We start from the raw sequence: 17,124 nt of genomic DNA, 5'->3' as shown, positions 1-17,124 counted from the left end.
TTTGTGTGTGGGAGATAAGAGGGAGAAGGGAGGGGGAATGTAGAATAAATGTTCCATATTTTGTGTGTGTGTGTGTGTGTGTGTGTGTGTGTGTGTGTGTGTGTGTGTGTGTGTGTGTGTGTGTGTGTGTGTGTTTGGGTGTGTGTGTGTGATTTCCTTTCTCTCGTGATGCTCCTCATTCACTCTGTTAACTGATGAGCAGAGAAGATATAAAACCAGGTAGAGCAGAAGAGCGAGACACAACTCCAGCCATCAGCAAACACTTTCACAAGGTAAGCAGGGGGTTTCTTTCTCGTCCTCCATGTTTATTTGAAACAGCATTGAACTGTTAAACTACAGGATATTTTTTATTTAAGGTCTTAGTGAGTTTTCAGTAAACTGTTAAAGAAGACTGGACTTCACAGTATTTAATCAATGCTTTTTATTACAACTTCCTAATAATTCATCATTACTTCATGTTGCCATTTCTAATAGTTGCAGCATTTCAAAAATAAATCAATAGTTGTCATTAAATTACATTTGTTTTTTTACGTAATATATTTTAAATACATTCAGTTTTTCATAAAGGGAGGATGTTGAAAGTCTCATGTTAACAGCGGCTTCATGTATGAATATCAAAAACTGTTTCGACATTACATCAATGTTCATTTTTGTCCCACCAGAGTGTGTTGCATGTTGCTATGGTCGGGTGGGAAGTAGAAAACATACACAGAGGGATAGGTTTGGTTGTTTGGTGTATTGATTTCCATATTATCTACACAGGGCAGTGTTAGTTTTTATGGACCATCATCTCGGTCTGAGCTGCTAGTTTGAAACTTGATAACTTTATGAACATGCAAAGTTTTAAAAACAGGCTTAGAGACTTATGGCTGATGCAATTTGCTGTTTTTTTTTATGTGAATTTTTTTTCAATGCTTTTATGTTGGTTTTCAATTTTTTTGCGGTTTGGTTATTTAAGTCTGCTATTTGTGTTGCGCTGCCATCTATGACAGGATGCTGATGGAAATGAGATTCAAAACTATTAACAGTGGATGACTACGTGTGATATGAAAGAGATGATGCAGTGGCATAGATTTATCCAACAAGCTGAGCTTTTTGGCCTCTTTGAGCTCAGTGTTTTGGATTCTCCGTTCTCATCAACCCTGTTCCGAGCAGCAGAAGGCGGCTTTGTTGGGAGAAGAAACTCACTTACACTAACTGATCTACAGAGTTAGCATTTAGCTGCTGAACATAGTTAGCATTTATGAACATAGTTAGCATTTAGCAGCAAATGGCCAAGAACGTATTTTGTCCTGGTATTTTCTACACAGGACTTTCACCCTTAAGACCGCTGTTCGTGTCCCGTGTGAACTAAGTTCTTTTGTTGCCTAAACATAACCAAGTATTTATTATTTTTTTGTTTAGTTTCATTGTTTGTAACGTAAACTTTGTGTTTCAAACTGTTTCAAACTGCAACCTTTATCTGGGAGGACTACATTCCCCTTGAAACATAGTTGAGGATGTAGTTTAGTTGTATGGTAACGTCATTTTATAGGAGACAGGGTTGACTGAAGGATGCAGGATGTGCACTTAGTCCGCTGCTTTCTCAAATAAAAGTCACTTAATCGTCTCCTGTTTCGTGTTTCTTAATGTCTTCAAATGAAACAGTTGTTGTTTCGTGTTTCTTAATGTCTTCAAATGAAACAGTTGTTGTGTAGAATCGTATTTGATGGCCAGGGTTGTGTTCTCTGCAGTGTTTTCCGTCTTATCAGGAGAGGAACTTGCTGTGTAGGAGATAAGATCCATGTGTCCTGTGCGGACTCTGTTAGAGATCATCACATTTTCCACTGCACTCATGTGCAAACTGCTGCTGCATGCTCGTTGACCAGATTCTCACTTATACACTTATACTTATAATTATTATTTTTTTTATCTTTCTATTCTGAATTATTTTGGCCACAGTAATCATGAGTGTAAATCTGATATTGTGACAGCCTTATGTTTTAGTATTTTAGTTGTAGCTCTAATTCACATGCTGTTGCACTGCTCATTTTAGTAATTTGCTAATTATTTCACATGCTGGCCCCCGCTGATATTTAAAAGACGGGAGGCATATTTATGGCCTCCAACCAGAACGTGTATATTACAAGTCACTTAGACAGCTGCATGTCATCGGTTAACATGAAATAAAAATACAAACTACCAAGCAATATAATCTCACATCCTGCTGCCAGTCATGGCGGCTTCATGTCACTTCCTTGAAATCTTTCAACATCCGCTGTGCAGCCTCTAATAAGAATTTCCTACTTGACTTATTTCGAAACTGCCATGATGATATCGTTCTGTGTGGGAGAGGAAGAGGGCACTCTGAGGCACAGGAAGCAGCGAGGTTGAAGGCCTCTGCAGACTCAAAGTGCATGAATATGCATCATGTTAATTATTCAACAAGACGCAAAAACCACGAGGTTTAACTTTGAATGTACTCTCTCTCTCTCTTTCAGAAAATGGATACCTCCCGACTTCTCCTCCTCATCTTCATGGTGATCGCTGCGTTTGAATGTTCAGGTAGGGTATGCATTACGATGGAGAAGAGAGCATTAAAGGATCTGCTAAGTCGGTCCCCGTGGACCTGTACGTCCAGTAAATACCCTCATAGTGCTGAAGCTGCATATAAGTTTCAGTGGTCCACAAATGGACCACTGAAACTTATATTAATGGAGTGCAGTGGCATGCATGCACTTCATTCATGAAGAGATCTATATCTATATATCATTCTGTAACAGTCAATATATTCAGAGGTCCAGAATATAATGGACCTCATCATGTCTGTATCAACCCGTTGTTATCCGTTATACCAGATCAACGATCATTTAGTGTGCACTAACAACGTTTGCTTTTAGTGTGTAATTTGTACACCGTGTAGTCTGTACTGACTGCAATGTCAATGCATGTTACCGTACTTATACTAAAGCCCCGCCCCCAAATCAAACACTGTGGTTTTGTAGCCTAAACGTAACGGTCGCGACTTTGTGTTAGATGACACGCGGAAATATCTGACATGTCGCGCTAGTTAAACTCTTCCCCAAGAGATCAGGGTGTTTAAATGTCAAAGACCGAGATGGTGATTAGGGAAGGGTGGATGAGTCAAAGTAACACAGGACTTTCACCCAGGAGACCCATGTTTGTTTCCTGTGTAAAAAACAAAAGTTGATTTTGACTTATTTTCCGTTGTTTTGTTAGGTAACAAAGTATCGGTTTGTTTCATAGAAAACATATTTATTTAACCAAACCGAGCAGTTTTTTGTGTAAGTAAACCTAACAAATTATTAAACCTACGTTGGAAGTTTATTTTGAAAAGACACTATGAATGTAACAAGCGGAAACTTGACTAGTTTAAAAGGTACTGAAACAGAAAGACTTCGGAAATGTTTTGCACGGATACAAAGATTAAAAACCTTGTCTCTTTGGCATCTTATTGTATCTCTTTTTCTTCGTTCAGTTGAAGCCTGTAATAACTGCAGGTTCTTTCTACGACCAACACCTTCCCTTTCACTTTTATCTTCATCACCATTATATTTATCATCCTCTCTCCACATGTTCAGGTTCAGACAATCTCCCAATTGAAGACTATGACGAGGAGAGATACAGCTTTGTTGAAGGGGAGTCCTTGTATTTTGTGCCCTACGCTCTGAAAACCGACCCCCTGAATAAAAACTTCACCTGGTTCAGAACCACTAGCGACAATAAGATTGAAAATATCACCACCGACGAGAACGAGAGCGTACATCACCACGGTGGAGTGCTCCTCCTCTTGAACCCCCTCACTAAGGACTCTGGATATTACACTGGACGGTAAGAATACTTTCTCTGAAATACATTCTTTCGATTAAGATGATCTGTTGATACGGCCCGTGATTGTAATCACTTCTTTTCCAGGCGATACTACCCTTCAGGCCAGTGGTCCAACTATTATGTAGAAGTTAACATCTACAAACCAAGTCCTACGATTGACAGCAGACTCATCTACGGAGGAGTAGAGAACTCTGACCAGAACAAAAAGGTTGAATGTCCAGCCCTGATCAATAAAATATGTACGACGTTGAAAGGAAACTTCACCTGGAACAAGGTATCTGTGATACAGTGACACTGGTGGGATGGTGGTCAGGTTTTAACCTGGAAACCTGGTGATGTGATTACATTTTTTGGTGAACAGAAATTATACTGTTAAATTAAGCAGCCAAGTGCCTAAACCTAACTGTTGGTTTTGTGGCCTAGACCTCACTGAAAGTAGTATTTCTGAGACCAAACTTGGAAAGCTAGGTTTTGTTGCCCAACCCTAGCTTTCATTTTTAATGTCCTCCTGAAACAAAGTCGTTCTGAGGTCCACGGAAAATACTGACATTTCGTGTTCTTGTACACGAAACCAATAGATTGCATTTAGTGACAATTTAACAAACTGCCTTGAGACTGTGTTGAAATAAGAGAAGAATAACAGCAGTTCTGGATTCAAGATAAAACAGTTAATTGCATAACAACACATAACAGCGGTATTTTGCTGTGCCAACAAACAGTGTGTTACTAAAACCTTTTTACTGTCGATGCACGGAGCAGCCATCTTGGATTTTGAGGTCTGGGTCTTTGGGTTCGTCCGGCTTTCCAAAATCGGAAATGTGAAATTCAGGCGGTAGAAATTTTGACTTCCCAGTTCAAATTGAATGCAGCATTGTTCCTTCTTATAAAACTCAAATAAACTAGTGTGTGGTTCCTTCTGTATTCCATGTAAGTGGCAGCAACAAGATAAGTTTGTTCTTCCGTGGAACCTCTGGGGAAAAAAGTCACAGTTACGTGCAAGTTTATTTATAGGAAGCTATACGCAAAAATGAGCTTTACTTGACTTGAAAGTGTATTGAAAAAGTAATCGATAACATATACTTTGGCCTCTTATGTGTAAATTTAGTTGATACAGAATGTTCAATTTTCATTGTGAAACAGCATTCGGTGCAGTTCCACTTGCTCCTGAAGCTAAGGCCTGAAACATGTAGTTATTCAAATGTTAAAATACATCCACACTTTCCAGATTCCCTCCAAGTCCCTCGTATATTCCTTTCATATGACTTCATTTTGATTCCTTCTTAGTTTCCCTTTTCTAAATGACCGTACATTTGCGGCCCCTCCTGCAGGACTCCAAACCCCTTGAAGGCCAACACGAAGCCGTACTGTGGATTAAAGGGGCTACCAAAAGTGACGATGACATCTACACCTGCATTTGTACCTGGACACACAACGGCAAGGAGTACAACTCGTCAGGCTCCAGGAGTGTGAAACATGAAGGTGAGGGAGCAATTTTATGTTTTACTTAGTATTACTGATTTATACCGCAAACTCATCCATGTGTGTCCTGATCGATGGTTCATCCCTCTGTGACGACAGACCTCTAACATAATGCAGAAAAACAAGGCGAACGTGGCAGTTTAAAAAGCTTTATTGAAATGGCCGATATGTTAATTGACAGCCAATAAGTTAATTTACTACTTTATATATATTCTCCAATCATACAGACGAATAGAATCTGATGACAATAATACTTGAATTCTATATTGTGAGGAATCCACTAAGCAACACATTTAACAATCAGCGCTGTTGCACATTAAACCGTTAGAATAGAGCCCACAGTTAGCATAGTGAGCAGCAAGATCTCAAATGACCCTTATCAAGGTTATGACCTATTCATCGGACTATGAAGATTTCTTTAAATACATTTTTGTTGAAGTTTGAATGTGAAGTAAACTGCACAAGTAAACTGCACATTCATCAGCAAAGAATCATTTTGGCTAATCAGTTTGACTAATGCTACCAAACTAAAATAGTTAACATTTGTCAACCGTTACCTTCCCAAAATGAATATCTCAATTAAGCTTCTTCTAATCTGTGATTGGGAGATAAAAAGATTATGTGTGAACAAACGAAAACGTGCTGCAGCAGGAAGAAAAACACCACGTCAGTTATTTTTTACTAATTAATACAAAGTGTTTTTGTTTAAGTATGCACTGTTCAATTAGAGGACAGAATATCTATCTAATATATACGTAACATGTTGGTTGTAAAAGTGAATTAAATGCACCATTGACTGAAATGTATTGAATTTTGAATTCCTGTACCTCACATCCACTTGCAACACCCCGCTGGTTCAGAACGCAACGAATGAGAGCAGTGAAGAAGTCCATGAGGACCATTCTTCCATCTCTGCAGAACATCTCCCATAAGAGACCCATATTATTGTCTAATGGTCCGACCCATCCCCAACATGGACCTTTAATATTGTACTTCTGAAGTATTGTATTACATATCTAAATGTACTGCACAAACTCATACTATTGTTGCAAACACGACTCACGCTGGAATTTGCACTACAATTTGCACAACTGTAAACTAATTAAACTGTTATGAACGACAGATTCAGGAGGCCCTGTAGAATCTTCAGTTTGGAGATTCACAGTCAGAGATCCACTCGTACATGCCCTAGCAGTCCAGTTGCCAGGAAAAAATGCATTGTTTGTCTCTGCAAAGCACTGATACGTTGTATTGGGTCTGTTTAGTTTTTAACGTAAAGTTTTTGCATTCAGGTCGAGAAGTGACGTAGTTTATTGAGTGGTAGTTAAAAAGAGAAGGTCCGCTAAGGTTGGCAGGGGGGGATGGTGGCTGGGTCAAACAAACACAGGACTTTCACCCAGGAGGCCTTCATTCGTGTGCGGTGTGAAACCAAAAGGGAAAAGCTGAGTTAACACTTGTTACATAACGTAAGAAAGTCAGCTAAGGGCTACGTTGTTATATTACGTTGTGAAGTCATGTTGTTTCTCCACGTTGTTCCACCAGGTTGTTCTAACTTTGTAGGTTACGTTGTTAGGTTACTTTGTTAGGTTACGTTGTTAGGTTATGTACTAAGGTTACGTTGTTAGGTTACGTTGTTAGGTTATGTACTAAGGTTACGTTGTTAGGTTACGTTGTTACGTTACGTTGTAAGGTTACTTTATTAGGTTACTTTGTTAGGTTGTAAGGTTACATTGTTAGGTTACATTGTAAACTATGTTGTTAGGTTACATTGTTACGTTACGTTGTTAGTTTACGTACTAAGGTTACGTTGTTAGGTAATGTTGTTACGTTACTCTTTTAGGTTACGTTGTTAGGTTACGTTGTTAGTTTACGTACTAAGGTTATGTTGTTAGGTAATGTTGTTATGTTACTCTTTTAGGTTACGTTGTTAGGTTACGTTGTTAGGTTATGTTGTTAGGTTACGTTGTTTGGTTACGTTGTTAGGTTACGTTGTTAGGTAATGTTGTTATGTTACTCTTTTAGGTTACGTTGTTAGGTTACGTTGTTAGGTTACGTTGTTAGGTTATGTTGTTAGGTTACATTGTTAGGTTACGTTGTTAGGTTACGTTGTTAGGTTATGTTGTTAGGTTACGTACTAAGGTTACGTTGTTAGGTTACGTTGTTAGGTTACGTTGTTAGGTTATGTTGTTAGGTTACGTTGTTAGGTTACGTTGTTAGGTTACATTGTTAGGTTACGTTGTTAGGTTATGTTGTTAGGTTATGTTGTTAGGTTATGTTTGTTGTTACGTTTTTAAGATTGTTTAATGTTGTTATTACGTTGTTACTCTTTTAGGTTACGTTGTTAGTTTACGTTAGGTTACATTGTTAGGTTATGTTGTTAGGTTACGTTTGTTGCATTACGTTTTTAAGATTGTTAGGTAATGTTGTTACGTTACTCTTTTAGGTTACGTTGTTAGGATAAGTTTTTGCATTGCGCTGCTGTGTTACATTGTTACAATACATTGTTACGTTTCTTTGTTATTTCACAGGGTTAGGGTTAGGGTTAGAAAAAAACCCTGGTCATTTTCTTCTAGTAGTTTTGTTGACTAATCTTAACCAATCGTTTGGCATTGTGCGTTTCTGCAAGCGTTGCAAAGGGCTGATATGAAAAATGTTATAACGCAAAGGTCGATAATTCAACGTAACCAGTTGGAGACAAGTCATTTCTTAGTCTGTTTGGACATTAGGAATTAGAACATTTCACAAACAACAGCTGATCAGATCTCATTGCTGTGTCTTGTTGTTACAGATACAAGTAGTCACCGTGTCGTAGAGATCCTCTCTCCAACCGACAAGGAGCAGATTGCTGAGGAAGGTAGGAAATAAACTACACATTTCTGACATGAATTAACAATCCCTGTATCGACTCAAACACTTACACAATACAAACACTTTTCAGTGAATCACTTGAATTGTGCTGTATTTTTGTTGAATCAAAGAAGAATTGTACTCAGGTTACTATCAATAGAAATCCTTTAAGAGTTAAGAAACTTGATAATTCCTATATCAGAGAGGTATATACCTGGACTCAGAGTTTTTGGACTGACATCCCTGCTGAAGTTGAATTAAGCAGAGTTCACACTTTAATTTCTTCCATTAGTGGTGAAATCTTACAGTATCATACGATAAATATTGAGGTATATGTATTCATATGCAGACAAAGTGTACTTAGCAACAGCTTAAGATGAGATATAAAAAACTTACTTAAGACCTTGTGTAACCTCATCTTCTGATTTAAAACAGATTTTGGTGATTTGCAGTTGAAAAGGTGTCTAGATTAAAAAATAAAAGCTTGATTCCACAGAATTTATTGACGTTATTTCAACATAAACATTGAAATGTTGTTAAATAGCTTAAGGTTATACACATTTGGAAAACTCACTTCAGAATTTGTCCAGTTAAAAAATAAAAGAACCCAGAAACCCAGAAACTCCCAGAAATATTCACTTTTGAAATTAAAACATGATCTTTCCACCAGGCGTTGGGATCAAGTTGAACTGCTCAGTTTTCTGTGGGATTAACGTGAAACCAAGGTGCAACGCTATCTGGCACTTTGACGGCGCCCCTCCGAACCGGCTCGCTGGATACCATCAAACCACAAACACGTGAGCCTCATCAAAAACACAACTGCACCAATTCACTTGTAAATTCTATCTATAATAATAATAATATCTATTTATATATTCAGCAGGTAATGTTTAACATCTTGGTTTAGTGCGTTAGCATTCTAACATTTGCTAATTAGCATTTAAAAAGTGTTGAACAAATTTAAATTGAACTGAAAAGACGATTAACAGATTATTCTGTGGGATAAAATCCAATCCATCCGTTGGTTGTCAAGACATTCTTTTATTTCTATTGACGTTCTGTTTGTTTTACATGAGACCACTTCTGATAATTGCATCTTATCGGTTTATTTGGTTATTTTCTTTTCTTAAACTTCACCTGTTTTATGTTAGTTTATTTCTCCTATCCACATTTTAGTTACTTAAATTAATATCATTTTTTATTTTTTTTGCACTTGCACTTGCACAATCTGGTAAGCTTGAAAAGTGCCATATAAGTACAATTATTATTATTATTATTATTATTATTATTATTATTATTATTATTATTATTATTATTATACTTTGAACACATTTTTTTAAGTGGTCCAGCGTTAAAGTTTCGGGATAACCGATCTTCTAGGATCCATAAATGTTTGTATAACATTTTGTTCCAATCTTTTTTGTGTAGATGTCAAGATATTTTAAGAGATATTATACTGGTTTTTTATCCTATATTTGTTGAGATGTTGGAGCCAGAGATCCACCAGCATGACTAAAACTGCAGCTATAAAGTATCTAAAATCAAAATTGTGTTATTGTGTGTTTCCGTGCTCTGGCTGCTATGAATCATTTCAGCCTCTTTAATTGACGATGATCTTTTCTTTAATGGACCAAACTCTGTTCTTGTTCAGAGTCAACGAGGAACCTTCAGAGAAAACCATCTCCACTGCAACCCTGACCATCGACAAAGTGTCTGCTGAGGATTTCAAAGCCAAATTTAAATGCATCGGCAGGGGCCTGTACACAAATGGCTCTACCACTTTGACTCTGAAGCCGAGAGGTCAGTGGCGGGATCATAGATGGGTGTCACTATATCAGTACTTCACTACTTTACTACAGTAATTGTCGGTTTTAGTGACACGGACGTTACTTTTATTTTAGAGTCGATCATGCCGCTGGTCGTTGGAGGAGTGTGTGTGTTTCTCTTCTGTGTGTTTGCCGCCGCGCTGGTCAAGTGCTTTGCCATCGACCTTGCTCTCTTCTTCAGATCCTGCTTCCCACTCAGCCGGTGCCATAAAGGTAAGGACATGCAGAGATACCTGCAGCGAGGGCTGCACGATGTGTTGTTGAGATTTGTGACGTCTGATCTGAGGAGACGGATGTCGACAGAAGCATAATAATTCCATCCACGCTAAATATTTTAGGGAATGATGCCCATCTTATTTCTTAAAGTGGCCCTATTATGCTTTTCCACTTTTCCCCTCTTCTTTAGTGTGTTATATATATTTGTGTACATGTAAAAGGTCCGTAGAGTGTAAAACCTGAAGTCCACGCCTAAAAGGAGTTACCCCCCCCCCCAGAAGCTCCTGAGGTCCTGAAACGGCTCCATTGAAGTCTCCTTCAATTCCATAACTTTATGAGGTCACAATGTAACTTAATGAGGTCACAATGTAACTTTATGAGGTCATAATGTAACTTAATGAGGTCACAATGTAACTTTATGAGGTCATAATGTAACTTTATGAAGTCACAATGTAACTTAATGAGGTCACAATGTAACTTTATGAGGTCATAATGTAACTTAATGAGGTCACAATGTAACTTTATGAGGTCATAATGTAACTTTATGAAGTCACAATGTAACTTTATGAAGTCATAATGTTACTTTATGAGGTCACAATGTAACTGTATGACGTCATAATGTAACTTTATGTGTTTTATATTAAACTGGGCCTAGTGCCATGTATAAATATACCTTGTTATTGCACAAGGATTCGTGGGTTTATTTTATTTTTACAACGGTATCTTCTTTTCAAATAATATTGCAGCGTGCGTCCTTGTGTCTGAGACCTTAGTCAGAGGGTGAGAAGAGGTGCTGCAGGACAGCCAGGATGAGAAGAACAAGGAGGATTATGGGCATTAACGCATGTAAACATGTTGTAACTGTAACTTGAGATAGAAATATGCACCCGAAAATAGCACAATAGGACCTGTTTAAGATAACTTAAACTGTGCAGCACCTTGAGATTTCTTTGTATTTTAAAGTGTGCTATATAAATAAAATCCATTATTATTATTATTATTTAACTTCTTTCTCACAGGTCTGATGGTATAAAGTCAATGGCCTTCCCTTTCCCTGGCTGCACTCTTTCCCATCCACTTAAATCTGACCACTTTTCTCTTCTCTCATCCTGGTCATTTTAGTTTTAGGACACTCCGATCGTTTCTGACAGAGCAAGTAAAGTTAAAAAAAAATTGAAACGCATCATAATCCACCACAGAATCGAGTATCCACAATAAATGTGTAACCAGGGAGGAATTATTGTTTGAGACGATGAGAACAGTTTTTCCTTTCCTGCGTTGACAACCGCCTCAAAAAAAGCTTTTGTAGATCAGGGTAGTTTTACCAACCACAGTGGTGTGTTTTTCCAGGAAACTCATTTCACCACACTCACATTTTAGAAGGCTTAGTGTGATGTCAAGGCTGGGTTGGGTCATAATGATCTCATAAGGGAGAGAAATATGTTTATCAAACAATCTGAACAATCTTGACAGAGAACAGGGATAAGCTTCCATGACTGTCTGTGTTTCCCAGATGGACGGCTGTTCGATGCCTACGTGGTCTACCAAATGCAAAACGCGGACAAGGTCACCGAGGACGCGCTCTGTCAGTTCGTCGCAAAGGTTTTGCCGTTCGTCCTCGAGGAAAAGTGCGGATATCGTCTGTTCATCCACGGGAGGGACGACATACCCGGAGAAGGTCATCATTTCATGTGTTTCTTTGTTTGTTTTTCTTACATTTATGGACACAAATATGGATAAACAACTGGAAAGGTCCACCTCAAAACACCGTGGTCCCACAGAGGCTTACTCACTCTGTAAGATGTTGCTTTACTTTTCTTATGTCGCTCATATGGTCCTCATTACTGATTTTGTAGAACAATTTATTTGACACGATGATGTCATTTTACTCTCTTTTCCATTTCCCTCACCACCACACCCTCTCCTTGCATTTCTGTCGTCTTCTTCTCTTTTTTTTCTTTTTTTTTGTTTTAGATGGAGCTTTTCATAATTTACAGATACGATAGATTAAAAACAGATAACTCTACGCTGAGAGCATCCTTTAGACTTTAGAGAACCCTGAGGTGGTTTTTCAAACACTAGTATATCCTCTGACCCCACAGACCGTCTGGAGCTGGTGGAGGACCGCATGAAGCAGAGCAGGAGGCTGATGGTCATCCTCACCCCGGGTTCAGGATCAGAGTCAGAGACCTCAGACCAGCATCCCGTCTCACCCCAAAACCCTGTGGTAGGAGGGTTCGACTGGCAGGTAGGAGTCCCTCAGCAGGAAGTAACTACATCTTATTTTGGCTGCAAAGTGTGGAAGTTTTTAAAGTTAAGTTCCCTTTAACACTTTTTACAAAAAAGCAATAAAGACCGGAGCCCTGACCGCAGAGGGTTGGAATCAGACCCACGAGCCTTTGCTGCATGTCGTCCTCTCTCCCCCCCTTTCCTGACTATCACTACGAGTATCAAAGGCCAAAAGCCCCAAAACATAATCTCAAAAGTGTTAAATACTGGCTGTTCTCCTACATTGTGCCTTTCTATATCTATGAACAATAATGCACTTTAATTTGTATTTAACCCACGAAAATAATTTATATATAATCCACAAGTTGCAAAATGTGCAAAAACTCAACAAAAAACGTGGTCAAGATGAAATAATATTAAAAATTAAATTAAAAGCATTAACAAAATGTGTAGATAACTGCCCAAAAAAAGGAGTTGTTGCATCAGAAAATTATGATTTATCTCAAGATAATAATTCTGTTTTTCATCGTTTGATATCTTGACATGAGATGATGAAGATTTATTTTAAGAACACACTTTGTGTACAACCCAACAATGTCTTTTAATTTAAAATGTTATGTCTTTCTTTAAACTCTACCCTTTTAGAGACTGTTCCAGGGAGATTATTTATCCAACGAAACATCCAGGGGTTATAATATACACATACAGTATACAGATATATATTATATATATGTGTGTATTGATGATTTTTCCAGGTGGGGCTCCACCACGCGTTGATGCAGAGAGAGATGAGTGTGATTCTGATCCAGCTGGGAGACGAGGGCCCACAGGGTTACACACACCTTCCCGCCGGCCTGCAGCACCTGATTCTCAAGAGCGCCCCCCTCAGGTGGCCCGAGGGCTCGCGGGGCGCCGCCGCCTGGAACTCTCGCTTCTGGAAGAGAGTGAGATACCTGATGCCCGCTACACCCGCCAAAAGATGTCCACAGTCTGCTATCATCTGAAACCCTGGTGGATTTAATCTGGACTTTATGGAATGACAGATACGATGCATGTGAAATTACATTACATTACAGTCATTTAGCAGACGTATCTCCTTTCTTAATCAAGCATCTATAAGCATAGACCAGAGCAAAAGTACAGTGCAGAAGCAAATTACTATGAAAACAATAAGTGCAACAAACTAATATGTATGCATACCAGGACCTGCAGAGATGAAGGAACTGCAGAGGTGAATAAGCTGCAACACATCTACCTGCTGCTTTCTTGTTTTATGTGTTCCTTGTACAGCTCTGTAATAAAATCAGTCTGCTTATTTGAAGCTGCCGACTGAATGTACTTTATTTATATTCTGTGACAGCATGTCTGATTGTATTTACTGTTTTAACATGAACGTTTATATTGAAATATTTTTAGACTGGAGGTGAAGCATCTGTTAGAGGCTTCCCATTTACTTCCTGTATTAGTGATGAAGAAACAGCTGTTGTGTGTGTTAATATTTTTAAGAAAATGCATTATCAGATCAGATAAGTGCATGCTCTTCCTGCGTTGGCTGATTATTTTGCACAAAATGCTGCGTCTGGTTGACCAGAAATAAAATAAAAACAAGAAATAACAAAATGTAATTGGACCTGTAGCAGTTTGTGTTATTTATATTTTTAAAGGTTTGGCAACAAATGTGATTACTGCCGTTGTTTTTCTCAATATGAAAATAAAGAATTATTAATTAATAAAAATAAATGCTACAGATAAGTTGTGTGCTGTCCTCATTGTTATTGTAACACTTGATCTACTGTTACTGAAGCGTTTGCTGTATGTAACTGTTGTTGCACTGTTTATCCAGCAGAGGGAAACACTTTTCTTTTCCCCATAAAAAAAGTGTTTTTATTTAATAAAGTGGTCACGTGACAGAGCATTTCTTACACTATTGATATTTTTGTATCCATGCTCAGAAGATAAGCGAGTCCCTGATTGTGTCAGAGATCTTTCACTTTAAACACGTTATCTTGACTTCAAATCACAAGATAAGTTAAGATAAGATAAAATAAGGTAGTATTACAACAGCAAAGAGGATAGTGTGACAACAAGCATCAGTCCAAAACAAATAGATATAATAAGTATTCAAACAGTCAAGATATTATAAATAAATAAACCATAAAACAACAAATATGTATTATATATATTACATAAATAATAATATATTTAAGATATAATACATAAATAATATATATAAGATATAATACATAAATAATAATATATATAAGATATAATACATAAACAATATATATATATATATATATATATATATATATATAGATATAATAATAAACAATATATATATAAGATATAATACATAAATAATAATATATATATATAAGATATAACACATAAATAATAATATTTATATGTAAGATATAATACATAGATAATAATATATATAATATATAATACATAAATAATAATATATATAATATATAATACATAAATAATAATAAATATAAGATATAATACATAAATAATAATATATATATAAGATATAATACATAAAAATAATATATATAAGATATCATATATAAATAATAATATAGATAAGATATAATACATAAAAAATAATAATGTATAATATATAATACATAAATAATAATATATAAGATATAATATATAAATAATATATATAAGATGTAATACATAAATAATAATATATATAAGATATAATACATAAATAATAATATATATATAAGATACTATACATAAATAATAATATATATAAGATATAATACATAAATAATAATATATATAATATACATATAATATATAATACATAATAATAATATATAAGATATAATACATACATAATATATATAAGATATATAAGATATAATACATATATAAGATATAATACATATATATAAGATATAATACATACATAATACTATATATAAGATATAATACATAAATAATAATATATAAGATATAATACATACATAATACTATATATAAGATATAATACATACATAATAATATATAAGATATAATACATAAAATAATAATATATATAATATATAATAATATATAGATATAATACATAAATAATAATATATATGAGATATAATACATAAATAATAATATATATGAGATATAATACATAAATAATAATATATATGAGATATAATACATAAATAATAATATATATGAGATATAATACATATAATAATATATATGAGATATACATAAATAATAATATATATAAAGATATAATACATAAATAATAATATATGAGATATATTACATAAATAATACATATATAAGATATAATACATAAATAATAAGATATATATAGATATAATACATAAATAATAATACATATAAGATATAATACATAAATAATAAGATATATTGGACTGAATGGTTGAGTTCACATTATTGCACATATGAAATATCAAATGTTGACATTGCACAGTGGTTTACATAGAATGGATTTACCCAGTTTAGAATTTCTACAAAAATACTTTCTGGGAGAATTGTTTTACTTTAATAATAATTCCCTGATTAATATTAATAATTGATGAATGATAATTCTGTATCTATGTATTAAGACTCAAACTAACAAAACCACAGAAGCAAAAACATTTTTTTTTCTGAAGAGTAAAAATACTGAAGGTGTGACAGATCCACAGTGATGGGAAACACCTGAGACTGTGTGCAGTGCGGACTGATACCGCTGGGTGGAGCCATTCAGACAGGTACAAGGTGGAACACACACACACACACACACACACACACACACACACACACACACACACACACACACACACACACACACACACACAGACGGTGATGGAGGAGGACTGCAGGACGGAGCGGATCCTTTAAAGTAAGTGGTGATCATTCCTCTTTGGTTTTTAAACCTCAATTTCGTATTTTAAAAAAGTCTAAATAAAGTAAACTGTAGTAAAACTTGTAACAAGTGAATTCTTGCAGATTTAGTGTTTTTAGACATAGTATAAATATAGTAAAACCATTCATAAATCTATTTAATATTTTACCACAAAGGCATCTGAAGCAGCAGCAGCCAAAAATAATGACTGATAAGTGAATAAAATGTGCAGTAAAGTCTAAACTATAAAATATAAACTAAGAAGTGATTTTGCTGACTTGCAAGATTACTTAAAAACCTTTTCTGTTCTTATGTAATATGATTATTAAAAATGTTGACATAAATAAGTTGAATCAGATGAATGTTGGTGAACCGGTTCAGTTTGCTTTCCTTTCTCGTTCTCTGCTCTAATATGCAAAGTGGATGTTTTGGCCTTTGAAGCAAAGCCAGCTATTTGCTTTTTGACAGCTACGTGTCATTATAGGTGACAGATGAGATTTCTATGAGGGACACAAAGTAAAACACACAGCTTATTATCTGTATCCGGACATGTGTAATAACACATTGAGTGTTGAGAGCTGAGATCTCCTTTGTCAACATTTTGTTATAAATCATTGCTTCTGCAATCCTTATGGCCCGAAATCACAAATCACAAGCACTCAAGGAAATGTTGTTCACTTTGGTGGTTTATTTTGAAAAATCTCTGAGGTTGGAACATTTTGAGCAAAATATCTTTCATCTCTACAGATTTTTATTTGTAGAGAGTAAATTCTATATTTCTGATAAATGTTTTGTGTGTCTTGAATTGACAATGTTCAC

General features: G+C 35.7%; 1 protein-coding gene across 1 annotated transcript; it reads left to right on the top strand.

Annotated features, from left to right (window-relative positions):
- The first annotated feature begins 208 nt into the window (after window positions 1–208).
- Window positions 209–13,432, top strand: LOC129105012 (interleukin-1 receptor-like 1). Its single transcript, XM_054615877.1, has 12 exons — window positions 209–272; window positions 2,481–2,544; window positions 3,582–3,831; window positions 3,916–4,105; window positions 5,160–5,310; window positions 8,099–8,164; window positions 8,828–8,954; window positions 9,809–9,957; window positions 10,059–10,196; window positions 11,713–11,877; window positions 12,302–12,447; window positions 13,184–13,432. The coding sequence occupies exons 2-12, from the start codon at window positions 2,484–2,486 to the stop codon at window positions 13,430–13,432; spliced, it is 1,692 nt and encodes a 563-aa protein (XP_054471852.1). The 5' UTR covers window positions 209–272; window positions 2,481–2,483.
- The last annotated feature ends 3,692 nt before the right edge of the window (window positions 13,433–17,124 follow it).

This window comes from Anoplopoma fimbria, chromosome 16 (genome assembly GCF_027596085.1).
Source record: "Anoplopoma fimbria isolate UVic2021 breed Golden Eagle Sablefish chromosome 16, Afim_UVic_2022, whole genome shotgun sequence".
NCBI lineage: Eukaryota > Metazoa > Chordata > Actinopteri > Perciformes > Anoplopomatidae > Anoplopoma > Anoplopoma fimbria.
The sequence above is the reverse complement of the archived record's forward strand: the minus strand, read 5'-3'. Positions and strand labels throughout refer to the sequence as shown.